The sequence below is a fragment of the Corvus moneduloides genome, chromosome 10, assembly GCF_009650955.1.
Source record: "Corvus moneduloides isolate bCorMon1 chromosome 10, bCorMon1.pri, whole genome shotgun sequence".
Classification (NCBI taxonomy): Eukaryota; Metazoa; Chordata; class Aves; order Passeriformes; family Corvidae; genus Corvus; species Corvus moneduloides.
Window position 1 is genome coordinate 11,616,258 of NC_045485.1, and position 18,241 is coordinate 11,634,498.

At 37.6% G+C, this 18,241-nt stretch overlaps 1 protein-coding gene and 1 long non-coding RNA gene across 3 annotated transcripts in view; one reads left to right on the top strand and one right to left on the bottom strand.

Moving 5' to 3' along the window:
- Positions 1–18,241, top strand: part of RASA2 (RAS p21 protein activator 2) — a 46,877-nt gene that overhangs the window by 18,416 nt on the left and 10,220 nt on the right. Inside the window, exons 6-14 of one of the 2 annotated variants that reach the window (XM_032119451.1) lie at positions 6,389–6,472; positions 8,267–8,339; positions 9,615–9,691; positions 11,057–11,155; positions 13,267–13,423; positions 14,590–14,738; positions 16,039–16,153; positions 16,603–16,677; positions 17,343–17,466. In XM_032119451.1, coding sequence (XP_031975342.1) covers positions 6,389–6,472; positions 8,267–8,339; positions 9,615–9,691; positions 11,057–11,155; positions 13,267–13,423; positions 14,590–14,738; positions 16,039–16,153; positions 16,603–16,677; positions 17,343–17,466 — 953 coding nt within the window. Of the gene's footprint in view, positions 1–6,388; positions 6,473–8,266; positions 8,340–8,398; positions 9,692–10,569; positions 10,583–11,056; positions 11,156–13,266; positions 13,424–14,589; positions 14,739–16,038; positions 16,154–16,602; positions 16,678–17,342; positions 17,467–18,241 lie in introns of those variants that run through there. The other variant, XM_032119452.1, reaches the window with a different exon arrangement.
- LOC116448680 lies at positions 13,459–16,535 on the bottom strand. The gene is made up of 3 exons (XR_004242072.1): positions 16,338–16,535; positions 15,104–15,250; positions 13,459–13,775 (listed from the first exon to the last, which is right to left on the bottom strand). It is a non-coding gene; the product is annotated as an uncharacterized LOC116448680 (long non-coding RNA).

The window sequence follows — 18,241 nt, forward strand, 5'->3', positions numbered from 1 at the left end:
TGGTAATGCTTTAATGACTTCGGCTCATAATTCAGGTAAAATGAAAACTTGCTGGACATAGAGTTATCTTTATTACTTAAAGATAATTCGAAATGCATCTGCTTTTATAGTAGGGTAGCAGCATGGTTCATTGGGAGTCCTGCTGCTCTTATTTTTGTATCCCACTTGCAGCACAAAGCAGAAGTAGAACAGCTTTTTCCCCACAGGCTATTCACTACCAAAAGCTGGCTGGAGCTTTTTGACTTTGTGTTTTAGTCCCAACTTTCTTCATTCTCAGAATGTTTGGTGTTTTTTTATGTTCCTGCGCTTTAAGTTAGTGTTGTGGGGGTTTTTATTTTAAAAACTTACCTGGATTTTTCATAGGATGAAGAAAAGTTGCATTAGAAAGTTACTGTTGCAAATTGCAGTTTTGAGTGGGAAGTGGTTTACTCACTGTGCCCTCTCTTAGAATCTCTTTATGACGGAGATAATTGATCAAAAGGAAGCCAGGGTTCTCTTTTGGTTGCTGCACTCACCCACTCACTGACATGTGGGAGAGGACTGTGCGTTAAACGCTGCAGTATTACATCAGTGCTTTTGTCTGAGGTTATGAAATTCACTGAGTTCCTTAAACTAAAAATGTTTAGTAGGATTTTACCACACGGCCTGCTACCCTTGAAATAATTTACTGCATTAGTAGTATATTGTACATAAATACATTTTGGATGTACATGTGAGAGTTTGAGAAATAAGAATCTGTAATACCACTGAATGTGGTATTATAGAAATGGATGAGAGGGCATTTTCGAGATGCATTTGATCTTAAAGCGTGAGGAACTTACAAAAAATACATGTGGAAGTATTAAAGAGAAAATTCAAACTCTTTAAAACTCTGCTGGTTTTGTAAATTTCCCATGATAATTAGTAAGTGATGCACTTGCTGCTATGTTTCACTAGTCACCAGGCCTCAAGAAGACATCGAATTATTGACTCCTTTAACAAAGCTGAAAGATAGAAAGGAGCAGAACTGTGATAGAGTAAAAGAGAGTCAAGAAGTGGGCAGAAATGTTTCTGTCTCTGGCTCTTCTTCATCTGTTCTAAACTGGAAAATACTGGCCACAGGAAAAAAAATCACTGAAAAAAAATTTTTGAAATACAGGCTATGATACTTGCCTTTCAGGAGCAACATTTTACTTCATGTTCAAGTTAATTGTGTCTCCATGTAATGAGAGTGAGATGTTTTCAAACCTTCACCTGTGGGGTGTGCCCAGCCCCTGCCGTGGAAGGAGGCCTGCTGAGATAAAGCAATGGCATAACCTGCCAGCAGAATCCCCTTGGAAAAGGCAGCACTGTTCGGTGAGGGTGAGAGAAAGCAAGAACCATGATCTCTGGGAGACCCTATGTAGATTCCTTGTAACCCATTGCCTTCTACCCTCTCACACCCACCCTTGTATCCCTGTAAGATCTACCCTTCTCCCCCTTTGAGTTTGGAGAACTTGTCCCTAGCCTACCCTTCGCAGGGGTGCAGAGTAATAAACCTGCCTCATACGGAACTGCTGAACGAGCCTCTTGTCTCTCTCCTCCTAGTCCAGCCTGGGGTTTGCCCCGCAGAACAAGAGCTGAAGTCACTCTTGCTGAAATCCCTAGAGAGCTGGCAGCCTGCTGAGACAGGCCCCCCCTGCGAAGGCACCCCGGCTGCTGAGGGATCACCGCAGACCTCTGGAAGACTGTCCCTTGCGGGACGCTCTCTCTGGGTCGGTCACGGCTTCCTGGGTCTGAGCCACGGACCCCAACCTGGCTGCTATAGCCACCAGTTAAATTTTGTAGGATAAGAGAATTCTGGATACTTTTGCTGCCTTCTGTGCATAGTTAAGTTGCTAATGGATTTCTACTGTGTATTCTTGAGAGTCCAGAAGTTCTACAAAGATGAAAAATACTAGCTTCAACTTTCATTACACAAGATTACACATGGTGTTTAGTGCACACGCGATAGCAAGTAGTTCAAAGGCTGTGATTTTGAGCATTATCTGGAGTCCCCTGTTACCTTGTGGCTGAACCAAAACGATGACTGGCTAGGAAATGCATTCCTGTTGTTTTGGGTCTGTAAACATGGTTGTAGAAGCTTTCTCTACTTGTCTTCTAGATGAGTTTTATGATGAAGATTGATTTAAAAACTCAATTCCAATCACTTCTTTGACATATAGCATAGTTAATCTTCCTTTGGTGAAGGACTGTCTTAGAGCTCATGTAGAGCAGGCTAAGCCCTGATTTTACACAAATTTTTTGTCTTAATTGCAAACTTCCTGTTAAGTTTCATGCAGATACGGTCACAGACTGTTTGTGAATTAAAACTTTGTTTTGTCTCTGATACTAATTGTTTCCTTTTCTAAGGTGTGAATGAGAAGGGGAAAAGGATAGTGCAAGAGTTTACTTGCTGACTCAGTGTGGGCTCTTTTTTTGAAACCACAATGGCATGTATGGTAGCACGCTTCACAAATATGTGCTTGCAGCTCTTGCTGGGAGTCCCTAAGAACAAGTTTGCATGACCATTGTTTGCATATTTGCTGCTTCTGAAATAGATGATACTTGAACAGCTTCTTGCCAAATTAGGCAGTTGGGTGGTAGCACCTGCCTTCTCTGGGATTAACAGCCCTTCAGCTCTGAAAGAAGGTTTTGTGTATTTACAGTGTGAATACTTCAAAGCCCAGAAATGGTTTATTACAGCCAGGTTTTGACTTCATTGCAACCGCTTTTCTAAATAAATTATACATCATGTGCTCTTAAATTGACCTGTCAGTTTGTTACTGTCCTGTTTATACCTCATCTGCTTGTATGAAGTTGTTCTAGGGAACATAGCAATTTTTATGAAGTGCACATACAGATCCTAATGGCTGCAGTTAGGGAGTGTCTGTCCTTGGAGAACTTCAGTTGATTTGAATGGTGGAGATAGAGTCACTCAGTCATTAGGGGGTTTATTGTGGGCTGGGTCTTTTTAAGGACGTATTTTCATCTTACAAGATGAATATATGCCATTTGTATCTGAAAGGCTCTCATTTCCTGTGTGAAACTCCTCTTGCACAACAAACTACTGAGATGAGAATTAATGTAAACTGAATCATATCTTAGACTCTACTGGAACAGAGCAGTAGTTGGAGAAAAGAACCAAAGTTCTTCTGTTGTCTGTTGTGTAGACTTTACATAAGGGTATAGTAGTCTAAAATATAAAATAAAAGGCTTTTAAGTTCCTGTCTACTTCTTCAAACTCTATGCATTTATGCCTTTTGAATGACAACTGGCTAGCTAGGTAGATGAAATTATTTGTCAAAGCTGAAATATTTTTATTGTATGTTAGAAATGTATTTATTATGGTTGTCAGAATAGGAGTGTATATATAGTGTTATTTTCTTTTTTGATTGGTCAGAATGTTTGGCATTTTGTTGGTGGTGGTTTTGATGGGATTTCTTGGTTGTTGTTTTCCTGTTTAAAGGAGACTGGAGTTCTAGCACTTTGCCTGATTCTTCGAGGAAAAGGCAGTATTACTGTGCAATTTGCTGACTGGCAAACTTAGTGAGGTTTTTTCCATTCCATTCATTTCCATTCCAACTTTTCCATTTCTGTTAAGTCTACTATAGTTTAGCCACTTCAGACATCTTCAGAATTTTTAAACATGTTTACTGGAGGCCGTTTGTTTAGTAGCTTAAAAGTATTGGTAATGATTCAGTGTGGTGTGCTCAGTCCCTGGGGAGGAACAATCTGGCCCGGTAGTGCTGAGTCGATTTAATGGCTTCCTATCCCTAATGGCTGCTTGCCTTTGGAGCTTGGGAGGGCTCCTGCCTGATGAGGGTAATTCAGTTTGCCAAACTGACAACTGGCTTGAAACCTAAAAGCTTCCTGTGAGGGTGGTAAACAGAAGCAGCAGTTAGCTGACTTGGCTGTGCTGTCACGTACTGTGTCTAAAGCAGACTCCAGGCAGTCCCTGCAGACTGAAGGGATGGATATGACTGGCAAGCTTGGAGTGAGAGATGGAAGGGGAGGAGGTGAGGTAAATTTGGAACAAATTTTTGTGCGTCATAGGTGTGGAAGAGAAAGATTTTGAGGTATTAGGAGCCGATGGTCAGGGGAGATGTTGGACCAGGGCAGGCTGTCTAAGCTAGGCAGACCATACTTGCTGGCAGCAGAACTGGGACTTGGGCAGGAGGTAAAAAGGGAATGCTAGAGCTGTCTCCACAGGGAGACCAGCTGGAGCATGAAATCAACTTGAAGTGACAGATCCATATGATGAATCCAGAGATCCTAGTTCTGCTGCAAGGCTGTGAAGTTGTCAGTAAAATGTTTTTCAACTCACAGGAAATCACAAACAAGCCTTTCTTTAGTTTGTGTGTGTTGTGGTCAAGAGAACAGAACAAGCTGTTTGTATTACTAAAAGTCCCACAGACTCATACCTGTTTGCTTCAGAAATCCAGGAGCTTGGTGAACATGTCAAAGACTGTAAGAAGAGAAATGGTGGTGTTCTTGTTAAAACAGTTGAATTCTCTTTAGATAAGGTTGACTGATCCATCTGCTATGAAGTTCCTATGAGATTCAAGTTGCAGCTGGTTTATAGGTACGCTCAGCACTCACACCTGAAACTGCAAAGCCCGAGGAGCTGCAGAGTGTTTTGTGCTACAGGATGCCCATCAGTCTGAAAAAATCAAGTCCTGCCTCAGATCAGAGACCCCAAATGACTGAAAAGTCTAGACAGTTTATTTTTGTTGCCACTCTTCAGTGCCACGTGTGTGTTGGAGGAGGAATCAATTAATGCCTATGAAACAACTAGATGTTTCAAGAACCCATTTAAATGGCGGGTTTGAAATCGCTGTAGGGCTCATTGTGATTCAAAAATTATTGAAATGCTGAAAGCCGCGTGCTTGATAACTGGAAGAAAAATAACAAATGATTGTGCAGTGGTTCAGCACTAAATGTTCCCTGAACTGGCTAAGACAGAGGGACTTTTGGGGGGGAAAATACCATCTGGTTTATAATTGTGCATACTCCAAAGAGGGTGGAGTTTTGAGGCAGCACAGGAGTGTTAGTGTCTTGTTTCCACACTTGTGTTTGAATTTGCAGCTCCTGTTATTCTTTTAACACCATTTTTCTGTGTAACAGTACATAAAGCATTTATTTAAAAATGTGTGCAGCTACATAACTTTAATTTGATCTTCACAACTTATTATTCCACATTATGATATTAGAACATTTACTTAATTGTTCATATGAATTTACAGAAGTCTATTTTCTCCTTAAGTTGCCTAGGTTTTGGATTTTATTCAAACTAGCAAATATGACAACTGAAACTTTATTGCATTAATTTAGTTAAATTCCTGCAATACAGCTAAAAAAATAAATTATTTTAAAGAAAATGGGAATATAACATTCAGATCTTATTTGTGTTTTGTTTATGAAATTTTGTAATTTGCTGAATATTTCTGGACTTAAATTGCAGTGTGCATGGTTACATTAGAGCATCATTTTGCTAGAAAGTCTGGTTTCTGCTATGAATTTACAAACTCTGCTGCTTTACTTTTGCTGTTCCAGCTGCTTTTTGTTAATGCTCATATGTGGGCAGCATCTAAAGGTTAGGCAGCTTGCTGACCCAGCTCTGTGCTGCTGCTGTGGTGATTCAAAGATTGCAAGACTTCAGAAAGGGTCCAGAAAAGGTTTCTCTGTCTCCACAAGCATTAATTGCCAACCATCCTGTCCCTTTTGCATCAGGACTGGTGAACAGTGTGCCTGTGTACCTGTTAAACATCACCTTACCACTTACTGTATGAATTACGGAAGAAAACAGTATTTTTAAAAGGGCCATTTAACCCTGAACATGGGCTGTTGTGAAAAGAGTTTGGAAATAAACCTTAAGCACTATTTCAAAGGTAGAGCTAGAACTATACACTGTAATGGTTTTGGATGCTTAATTTTAAATATAATTTCAGGATTTAACTTTGCATTTCTTAGCATAACTCAGAATGTAGCTTATCCAAAATTAAATATTTCAATCCATTTTAATGCCTTCCAGATGCAGCTGCTGCCATTCGATGTGGCCAGATAACTTTTTGTAGGCCTTGAGAAATCAAATTTAAAAATTAAAGAAATCTGCAGTTTCTCCTAACATAGTAGTTCATTTTACTTATGATTTTGTCTTTCATGTGTGATACTGGAATGTCTTTATCAAAGCAATTCCAAGAGTTTCATTCTCACAGAGCCCCCTAAGTCTTACTGTACACTTGAGTATTATTTTGTATTACCATCTATCTTTGTGTAATACAGCAGAACATCAAAAAAAAAAGTTTTCAAAAAGAAAGCATTGCTTAGGTTTTATTTTTTTAAGCCAAATATTTGCTTCACTGATCTATTGTTTGCCTTTTCCCTGTAGCATAAAGGAGTGTCATGGGTTGCCTCTTATAAACGGACAGAATTGTGATCCTTATGCAACAGTATCTCTTGTGGGGCCTTCCAGGTAACATTTTAGTATAAAATGAATAAATCTAAAAGTGCTGTGATGTTGAATTGGAAAAGAAAGTCACAGGTTTTAAGCAAAATCTTTAAAACGCAGGAAAATCTTCCAGTGCTTTCATGTGTATATCACATCTCCATGGATACTGTTCTCTCCCCTGCCCTGCCATACTCTCAAGACTGGGATGGTGTTTGGTCTGTCTGAATTGCCTGCACTTGTCAAGAACCACTTGTGACTCAGTTCTTTCCTGTGTTTTGTACTGGACTCTTGATTTCTGCACTGTGCTTCCTGTTAATCTATGTGAAATTCTTGTATGCCATGATACAGTCAATTGCTCACTCACCTTCCTCTCTTCTCCATTTTTCTTAATGTGTGGGTTTCTTTGCGGCAAATGTGTAGTAACTGGGAGGAGATGAGAGAGTCGAGGTTCTGGAACACCTTCACGATGCTATGTTCAGAATCCCCACAGCTCAAATGTCTCCCTGTTTTTGATCAGTAATCCTCAATAACTGTTGGGTTCTTTCATTTAAGAAAAATCCTGCATCCCACACATTCACTGTGTGCAAGTCCCTGCCCAATAAGGAGGATAAGTTTCAGTTGCTTCTTTTTTGCCACATCAGACCCTCTCCTTTCTCCAGTGCTGAGGAATTGTCTTTGTGAGCATAATATCAGGACGTCTTGGCTTGGCTTAAAGACTTTGGAAGGATTGTCCCCGAGTAAGCTTTCCATGGGGCATTTTTTCCCTCCTTTGTAATAAATGATCACATTTTTAGGTTCGGCTTGTAGGGGTTTTTTTGTTTGTTTTGTTTGTTTGTTTGGGTTTTTTCTAAGAGGACTAGGGATGCTCACCCATTATACTTAGGAATCATGGGGCCAAATGGCAAAGAAGGTAAATTGACTTATATTTTCTGTTTGAGTCCTGTGATATGGATGTAAGTGGGAGAATGTTGGTCCCACAGAATATTTACCCTGTTAGTATGGGAATATATGTGCACATCTGACAGGAATTCCTGGTTAAGATTTTCCAATCTTACACATGTGTGACTCATGTACCATGACTGGAATATTTATATGGCCACTGCCTGAAAATAGGTAGTTGATACTTTGGGCAATTTTTCTTCTCCCTTGTCTGTTTTTCCCACACATTCTATATTTCTTTCTTTTGGAAAGGTATTCTATACTACCACAGCCCTTTGCTAAATAAATAAATAAAACTCTATTCCTTTATAAGATTTGTAAAATAAAAAAAAAAAATCCACAAGGAAGTGGAGACAGTTGTTTTCCTTGACCCTTTGCTGCTTCATATCTAACACTAGCAGCAGTTGCTTTCAAAGAAAACCTTCAGTGTCTTGGGTGGAAGCCTCTGTTTGTAAAGAAATAGTGGGTATTTCCCCAACAGAAGAGGGTGGGGAAAAACAGAAATTGCAGTTGAATAAGACAAGGAAAAGTGTGCTCATTATCTGCAGGCAGTGGTAAAGAAATTTCAATTTTAAATGCATTAGAAACTGTTGATGTATTTTAATTGATATGTGTAAGTTTTACCTGTTTGTGAAATTAAATACAAACTTTGAGCTGGATAGATGCCCGGTTAACTAGATACACCATTTAAAATTTTAGCTCTTCAAACTGTGTTGTGAAGATGAACTGATTTTAAGATTTTTCCTCATTGATCAAAGTGAATTCTAAAATAACAAAAAATGTTTTAACTTAAATGCATGGGTCCTTCTTGACTATAGAATGTCTTTATAATTGTATGTTTAAGTTGTCTATGGTAAAAATTTTACCACATTGGAACAGGAATGACCAAAAGAAGACCAAAGTAAAGAAGAAAACAAGCAATCCGCAGTTTAACGAAACATTTTATTTTGAGGTAACTTTTTGTGTGTTATTCTGCCTGTTTATCTATTGTATGCAACCCTTCAGATATTTTTAAGCAAGGTGCATAGCAGTACCTAATGCAGAAAGCTCTCTTCAAGCAAATTGAGGAGCTTTAACTGGCCTCTCAAATGTTAGTGAATGGCATACTTAAATTTCTGTCTGCCAGACAATAGCATCCCCCTTTAATTGCTGTGTGAAAAATTACTTCCTCACAAGCACATATATGAAGGTAATTCCCTGTCCTGAATCACTTTATATAATCGTCTGTTGTCATCAGGAGTTCTGAGATAACTTCAACCTAACCCGTTGACTTCTATTTAAATATTTTCAAGAAGACTGACCCAAAAAACCCAAACAACTTATTTATTTAATAAAGTAATGTAGTAATTATACCCAAAAAAGTTCATTTTATTTTTTAAAAAAAAGTTAACTTTGTTGTTATTTAGGAGTTGATTTCAATTCTGCATGAGGCAATCTGACAATAAACAAATCATGAGTTTAAATTTTCATCTGATTTGTGTCAGTAATGAAAATCAGATTTGCATTTACAGCATGCTATACTGAGAATTTGAAGGAGTACTACTATTGCATGTGCCTCAAGTGTATTATAATTTACTGTGTTTTTATAAATCCTGGTCCTGCTGTGGGACTTTAGTGAGAAATTGTTTCATACCTATGCACAGTTTCAGTGGATGGCGTGTGTCTGAAGATACTGAGTGACCTGCTCAAGATACTGAGTGTGATTTCCTAGGATGTCAGATATTAGGATAAAAATGTGATCCAAACCACTTTATGACTTAAGATTTATTGGAGTTAAATTGAGAATGCGGTCAGTCAAGAAATGAGGAAAGTGTAGATGAGAGGTTACAATTGTATTGTAACTAGGGCAAAAAGAGTGGGCTTCTTATTTGTTGTTTCTTCAAACATTTCAGAACTAACTTCAATGCTTTCATGAGGCTCATGCTAAAACAAAAATAAATTTTTGCCAGTGTCCTGTCATATTAACTTTTTTTTTTTTCTGATAGAGCTGTACTGTAATTCCCTCAGATACCAGCTAGCCCTCAGTAGGTGTCACCATGAACCCTTCCTGACCCGTTTTTCACCTGCTTTTCTGGCAAAAGGCAGATTGTTTGGTCAACTGACCCTTTTCCTTTGTAGAAGGAGCAGCAACTATTTACCTATGCTAGAAGCAGGGAGGGAGGGTTTTCTTTGATTTTTTGATATACATAATACAAAAAGTGTGTTAATAGGAGACATTTGCTTGCAGGTAACCAGGTCCAGCAGTTACACCAAAAAGTCCCAGTTTCAAGTAGAAGAAGAAGATATTGAGAAACTAGAAGTCCGGTAAGTTATGTGGTTTAAAAAGTGAATTTACAGAATCATTAATAAATCATACTATTTTATCATCAAGACAATAAATACCTATTTTATCTTCGTGTAGCTCCAGAGAATTACTGATCAGACTTGTAGAAAAGATGATTCTGACATAGAAAATGTCTCTTTTTTAACTTGTATTTCTTAATGAAGATGAGTTTTTTTGTTTTGAGGTAAATAGTGGTTGAATGTATCTAGCAGCCTAAACTTGTTTCCTGTGCCTGTGAATAAAGAGGTATGAGTACCTTATATCAGATTATATTAATTTGGGCAGAATATTGGTAATAGAACTTGTACTGAAAGATACCAGCATTCCTGATCCTAGTCTTTAGTTTCAAATATAGTTGGCTGGTTTAATAAAAAAAAGAGGGAAAGGCCTCTTTTATGAGATTCTTACAATTTCCCTTGCATTTTAGAGGAACATTTATGTTTCATCTTTCCTTGTAAATGCAAATACTCATGTTCCCCTTTTGTGCTGCTTTACCCTCAGAGCAGGTCTGTCTGTATTTATGCTATGTAGTTAGAACAGCAGAGAGCCCTGTACTCAGTTTCTTTTCTTAATTGTGCTCCTGCACATACATGCACCAAATCTGCTGAATGACAGACAGTCTTCAAGGCTAGCATGTTTCCTAACAGGCATCAGAAGAAAAATTTAGCAGTTAATCTTAATAGCTATTATAGAACTAACTTGGTATGTGCATTTTTAACTATTAGCTTCATTAATTAGAACTGTGTATTTCATTATAGATGCAAATATATTTAGAAAAATAGTCATGCCCCAACAAATCTAGTTGTCTTTTGTTTTTGTTTTTGTTTTTTTTTGGTTCTTAACAACTGCTGTCTGTCAGAAATGTCAGAGAGGTAAGAAGTAATAGAACAAACCCAGGGTGCATGTCTGGGAACCTGATTCCATTTAAAGTTGTAAGCGTACGAGCTGCTGCTTGGAAAAACAAGCGCATGTGTTGGTGTGGCATTGCAGTGTGCCAGATTCTAGCAGTTAGGTAGATATTTAAGTATATTGGTAAAAAGCTCACTTGAATTAACTGAGAAGAAATGTGCACAGTTTAGGGGGTGGAGACTGTGCAGAACCCATACATTGTGCCAGTATCACTTTTATTTACCTGATGCAAGGTCTGCAAGTCTTAACTTTCACTGTTTGTTTCTTTATCTGTTAATAAGCCACTTGTTTGATTCTTCTTGATTTATTTAGAATGGAGTGAGATTTCTAACATTTGCTGCCTGCATGCATGTGGATTAGTGCTGTAAGGCAGTTATTGTAAACTTGCTTATTTCTCTGTGGGAGAAAAGAAAATGAAGCAATGTTCTTATTTTCAGGGTTGACCTATGGAATAATGGGAATCTGGTACAAGACATCTTTCTAGGAGAAATTAAAGTTCCGGTGAAGGTGTTAAAAAATGATTCCTTTCAAGCATGGTGAGAAATGGTTGTTCAGAAGTGAATTTGCTTGTGTCTTGCATGTTTTCCCTTGCAAAGGATGTTTTATTCTACCTATTCATTAAACCATGTCTTCGTGTTCTAATCTAGGTAAAACATGTTTCTAGAGTTGCCCTGCTCAATGAATTAACCTTATCAGTGGGCACATTCACCTCTTCTCTTCCCCCTGTCTGCCCACAGTCACAGAATAGTTAGTGTGTTTGAGGGGGAAGTGTGGAGAGTGAAGGAAGGGAAGATGGACTGTAACTGTCTTTTGGTCAGGTTGCTGGATTTCAGTGATCTGTGTGTGGTCTTCAGGAAACCTGGGACTTCTCAGAATTGCATCACTTTGTAATTAAATTCCTAAGTCAGATTTCCAGAATTACTGATGAAGAGTTTATTTGATCATTTAAGTATGGCTTTTTTTTCTTCCTTGGGGAGGCTCCAGAAGTATCTTCTGGAAACAATCCAACATCATTTCAGAGGAGCAGGCACAGGAGCTGGAAGGGTGAGGTATGAAGGGAGTTCAGGGAAGAAACACTTCTGCGTGGGACATCTCAACACCCTCCCTTCTGATATTTTTGGGAGCAGGAGCCCACTTCTAGCTCCTTTACTGTCCCAAATGCTTAGCAGCAGGAAGGGATGAGTACCAGGGATTTGAGTGCCTTCAAGTGTGTAAAATATTCTGCTTTTAGTGACCCTTTCAGTACAGGAGAAAGCACGGAAGAAGCCCTTTCATATATCCACACAGAAAACACATAGGAAGGAGGTGGGTAAATAGAAGTAAATGTTAACGCAGGTCTTTGCGAGGAATCATTATGGCTCTGCTCCATGTACCCACCTCAGGCTCTAAGTGTCTTGGATGTATCGAAGTTGAACTCAGACTCTTGGTGTTTGAATGTGATCCTGTAGGTGTTTGTGTTGGAGTTTCTGTTTCTTGCACTGTGTATTGCAGACACAGGCTTGTTCTGCCAGTGCTCTGATCAACAGATGTATGACCATATTAACATAAAAACAGGCCTCTGGTAACAACCTGCTGAGAGAAAGATTATATCAGCATGGGCTCATTGCCAGTGTGCTGTGTTTGTGTAGCTTTTTGAATTGACCTAACTCACATCTAGTTGTCTTGAGTGTGTCTGCTAATATGCTTTGTAGGCATACCTTGCACTGAACAGCCTCATGTCGAAGTATGATCTGCTGATCAAAAACAGAAGTTCTGTAATTAAAAATAACAAATCTTTTATGGTATTGCTAATTTTCATAATATGTTTTTGAATGCAGCTGAAGTACAGCAGAGAAATTATCATTACTACTAAATATTTGGAAAATAAGCTCAAGAGTGATGCTGTTAAGGAAAGGTTCTCCTGGTAAATCAGTTTTACTTTATGTTAGCATGCCTTCATGGGCACTGCAACTGGTTATGAAAAAAAGAAGTCCAATCTCCTGGTTGTAGAAGTCCAAATATACATGATTGTAAAAGAATATTTGGAGATGGGGTTTCAGTTTGTTGGGGTCAGTGTTGAAACTACTGTGACACTACTTAAGAGCTGTTAACTTAAAAGCTTTGTGGAGCTGCACCTCCTGTTGGAATGCAGTGAAACTACAGCCAATGAATTGTTCAATGTATTTTGTATTAAAAGTAGAAAAAACCCCACTTTTTTCCTGTATGTTGTTTCTCAAGAGTGGAGCCTGTTAATATTATGTGTTTTTTCTGGTCTCAGATAAGACCATTTGAATTCTTTACACTACCTGTTTCACCTGCAGTGTCCAACACCCTAAATATAACCTAGATGTAAAACATGATGGTCCAGTGTAATTTCAAACTATTCCTGCTATTCCCTGTTAACCTACAAAAAGTATATCCTATTTCATTGTTTGGAAAGATACGAGAAAATAAATTTAAGTTCCATTATGTGTTAAAGATGCATTAAATGCTGCTCATTTTTCTACTTTTGAATTTCAAGGGGGGTTTTTTTGTGAATGTTTTGCCAGTTTTCAGATATAATGTATGTATACTGAAATAGTTACATGTGATACTTTGCTTTATTGTGGAATTAGTCAAATGAATGAAATAGGAATCTAATATTTTATAATTGTCCTGTTGCTTACAGGTACTTACTTCAGCCAAGAGAAAATGGAAACAAATCTTCTAAAACTGATGATTTAGGATCACTTAGGTTAAATATCTGTTACACTGAAGATTGTGTACTTCCATCTGAATACTATGCTTCTCTAAGGAACTTGCTGCTAAAATCTTCAGATGTTCAGGTACTTTTGTTGAAAATTTCATTAAAGTGAAAAATAAAAATGAATTATGCAGTCATGAGACAATATGAATTACTCATACCTAGATAATTGGTTTTGTTTCTTTGTGGTAATTACTTCTGTCACACCCAGATGAACAGCTACTAGAGCTTTTGCTTCTGCTCCAAAGTACCAGGATTTTCTTCTTATTTTAGAAGTATCAGTAGAGACAGTGAAATAACCTGTGCTCTGTGCCTGGAGGAGATGAAATACTTTCTTTTCATTGGTTGCTTTTTTCAACATAGTATTTCTCCATAGGCCTCTATTGGCTTCTTGGATTTAGAGGTTTTCGAGGGACACTGATCCATTATTGGCACTGAAGGGCACATAATTAACAAAAAAGATCTACTTCAGAGCTGATTTCAAATTGTTTCTGCCTTCTCCAGGATGTTAATCAGCATGACTGGATTTCTCACGTGGATGTGGTGATAAAGAGGGAAGTGTGGTAGATGCTTTGCATGATATTGGGACAGGAACCAAATTGTAGTAACCAGGCTTTATATTCTTGGGTCTTTTACAGCTTTTCATCAATTCAGTGTTAGTGAAGTATTGATAGAGGAGAAGAAAGATAGAGGAAGCAGATGTGACTAAAGTTTTGCTGGCCCATAATCAAATAAATACTGCTTCGCTGGAATTCAGGAATAGCTGAGTATATAGGTAGCAGCAGTCAGCAGCTGTCTTTCCTACTTAAAATAATTTAGTTTTTGTCTTGGAATTCGCAACTGTACAGTGGCAGCAAACACTTTAGAAGGGTGAGAACTTAATTTTAATGTCCTCTGATTATCATTTTTAAAGTCCTATAAAGATATATGACATTATAGTAAAACAGTTGCTTCCTGCCTCTGACTTGGGTTTGTGACAAAGCCATAGTTTAACCCTTTAAAGAGAATGAGAAGGATGAGTAGCTACTGAATTCTATTCTTAAATGTAATTATAGAGCAGATAATACCGATTTTCACTTGGGTATCTCTGAAATGTAAGCTTTTAATTGCCATGTTACATAGCAAATATTGAAACTTTCTGTTAACAAGCGATGTCTATAGTCTCATTATATTTGATCTGTATTTTTTCAAATACACAAAGAACATTTAACTACTTTACTGAGATTTTGTATTCTCCTTTTCTCACAGCCTATTTCTGCGTCTGCTGCCTACATTCTGAGTGAGGTGTGTCGAGACAAGTATGATGCTGTGCTGCCTCTGGTTCGACTGTTGCTGCACCACCATAAGCTGGTTCCCTTTGTTGCAGCAGTGGCAGAACTAGATCTGAAGGACACCCAGTACGTATTTCATGTTTATTGATGTCATGCTTTCTAAAATTAATCCTAGAGTTTCACAGGGCTTCATGATACAACATGGATAAGTAAGCCCTTCGGTTTCTTTCTCTTGTTATGTAAAACTGACTAAATATATTCATCTTTTAATGCTAGTTTATAAAAACATTCATTGAAATCACTTTGAAGCTGGGAGTCAAGAGTTAATGGTTCTGGGCAGTTTGGTAAAATTTTGTCTAAGAGTACATAGTTTTTATTTTAAATGTGGTTATCTGGCCACTCTTCAAATTTTACTGGGCTTTGGATCAGAACTTACAAACTTAGATGGAACTTAATAGATAGAACATCTTTTAAATTGCTGAAAATCTTACCCTGTTTCCTTTAACATGTGGCTTAAATGAGGGCTACTCTTTTTCTGCAAAGATGCATTGTAATTAGGAATGTGGTCTGCATGCCTTACAAGTAGGAAGCACAGGAGTTTTTCCAAGTAGCAGCATATGGTCTGTGAATTTGCAGCTCTGTGGTTAGGAGAGAAATAAAGCAGATGTGAGCAGTGGCTACTGAGGTGCCAGGTCGTGTCCAGTGGAGGGGTGGATGGGATTTTGTCACCACAGGACAGTTCATTTCAAAGCACTTAGTCTTGATTTAAATAATGTGAGACAGCTTAACTGTGTAGAAAGAGGTGACTCATAGAAAATAATTTTCTAAACTGCATTTTAGTACACACATTCCATTGTAATTGAACTGTAACAAAGAGAGCTTAAACTAAATCTCTCAGATTAGAAAGGTACACTTTGCACAGGTGGCTGTCAGTTTTCTTCAACAGCTATAATGAATAAAAATGTAACCTTGGATTAAATATGTTTTGGTTTAAGTGTTTGAGTTTATTGGTGTAGTGTAGCAATGTGCTGTAGCTCCAAGATATTTTTTTCACCATGACTACTGGAGGAGAAATTGTATATTGCTGAGGTACAACTTTCATGATTTTGGAATTTTCTCCAGTTGTTCTTTCTCGTGTTCCGTACTGCACTGTAATTTTAATTGTCTAAAATTTCTTAGGCTTTTTCTTATGGCTTTATTTATGTTCCTTGGTTTGGTAATTGCTGTAATAATATTCTTCTTTATTCTCTTTCTGTTACTGAGTGCCATTGCAAGCTTGACGTATAGGTTCTGGAATTCCTGATTGAAATATATGAAAAATATTTTTAAAATAATTATTTAATAGCAAGATAGAGTATAAAATGAATTTTGTAACGAAACTTGTTGTTTTTTACCTGTTCAAATAAAATAATTTCTTTTCTTACAGAGAAGCAAACACAATCTTCAGAGGCAACTCGTTAGCAACTCGGTGTGTGGATGAAATGATGAAAATAGTGGGGAAGCACTACCTAAAGGTTACTTTGAAACCTGTTATTGATGAGGTAGGTTATCCTACTGAAACTTCTTTGGGGACACTCAGCCCCCTGGGATATCCTTGTCTGTTGTGTAGGCATTCTTGTTTCAGCTCTGTGGTAGGAGTCACTCAGGTGGGGGAATTCTAGAGGAAACTTTAATTGAGCAATAATTGGTTAAGTTTGGTGGGAGGAGCTGCTTTTTGTTACTTACATTCCAGATGCTTCAAAATAAAGAGTCAATGACAATTATTCCAGCCTCCAACACATTGCAGAATTTCCCCCTGTGATTCTTTATGTAATCAATCTGTTTGAAAAGGCACAAACAAAAGTGAGGATGAGCACTGCATGTTGTTATGGATGGTTAGAACTTATTTAGGATTTTATTCCTAAATCTAAGAATCTCGTTTTAAATGGGTACGTTTCCATACTTTCTGTCTGAAGAATTGAACTCCTATAGTTTTGTTTGTTTGTTTCAGATATGTGAGTCTCCTAAACCCTGTGAAATAGATCCTATCAAATTAAGAGAAGGGGATAACGTGGAAATTAATATGGTGAGTTGGTCTCAAAATCTGAAAGAAAAGCATTTTTAAAAGCAGCTCTTTGTAATGGAAAATGAGTAATTCATAGTAGTAACTCTGATTTCAGAGTAAGCAAGAAAAAGCTGTATTTTCTTATCCCTGTTTATAAATGCAGCAATGCAAAAGTCCAATGGAAAATGGGACAGAGAGGAGAAACTAAAGATGACAGTCGTTCTTACCAGTTTTTTGGGTGTTTTGATTCCTGATGTTCTGTACTCAGCATCTAGATCATAATGTACCTAACTGGAACTGCTCTAGCATTTTTCATTGATGTTTTGCTGGCTGCTTCCCTCTTACCAGAGTATGCTGACATTTAAGGCAGTAGTTGCTGTAATAAACTTAACGTTCACTTGATATACATGGGAAATGCTCCTTCCTTGTTGTCAAATTACAAAACCAGGTATTGATAGGTAGTTTATATTGCTAGGCAGTGCTTATATACTTAAAGTAAATATCATTAAACTATCTTTGAACAGTAGTAATGCCATATAAGTATTATGAAGCTTTTTAAATATGCGCTGTACTAAAATTCAGAATTGAATAGTCAGACAGTATTATGTTTGTGCTCAGGTGAAAAAAAAAAAAGGACAAACATGAATGTTCATGGTCTGAAGAAATGCCTTTTTTCACAATTGCAGGAAAATCTCCGCTATTACGTGGACAAAGTGTTCCGTGAAATAGTGCGGTCGAGTATAAGTTGTCCTACCCTAATGTGTGATGTTTTTTATTCTTTGAGGCATCTGGCTGCCAAAAGATTTCCAAGTAAGTGTTCTCTAAAAACTTCTGAAAGGGGTGTTCAGACTGAAAACTTCTGCAGTAACCTTATGGGGATTGCTAAAATTCTTGTCTTGTCCAAAGCTGTGCCCTGAACTTTGACAGTCAGGCGTTTGTTTTTCTGTCAGTCTGTAAGTTATAGTGAAACCTCGTGGTCAGTCAAGAGGCATTTGTTGTTTTCTGATACAAAAATCTAGCAAGTCAGAAACTGCAAGACAGCAGCAAATGAGACATCATAAAAAAAAAATACAAGATAATGGAAGAAAAGCACAAGTAATACAGGAAGTGGTTTATTGGAAAGATACTTAAAATTCGTAAGAGCTGTTCTGTTTATTGCTTCTAAAGAAGCAAGATGTGAACCTGAAAATAAATTTGGCGTTTGCATCTTTACACGAACTGCCACTCTGTTTATGTTAACTAACTTCTGTGAAGTTAGCTTTAGTAGTACTATAGCTGAACTAGATATGGGTAGTTTTGAGGAGGGTGGATAATAAAAAATACTTAATGGGTTTGTAAATATGACCAGTATTAGAACAGCTTTATTCTTTCAGAATGGTTTTAATATAGGAATAATGTAGTGGATCTGAAATACTCATACTTCAGTCAATTAAAATCTGAAATGTCCTGTAATAAGCGACAGGTGAAGAATGTGCTTCTCATGATGTGGAACATTTCTCTGATTCATGTTTGTCACTGAAACTGAGCCATAATTTGCTTTAGTTTAGACAGTCCTTTCAGAAAAGCTGACTTACCAGATCAGATT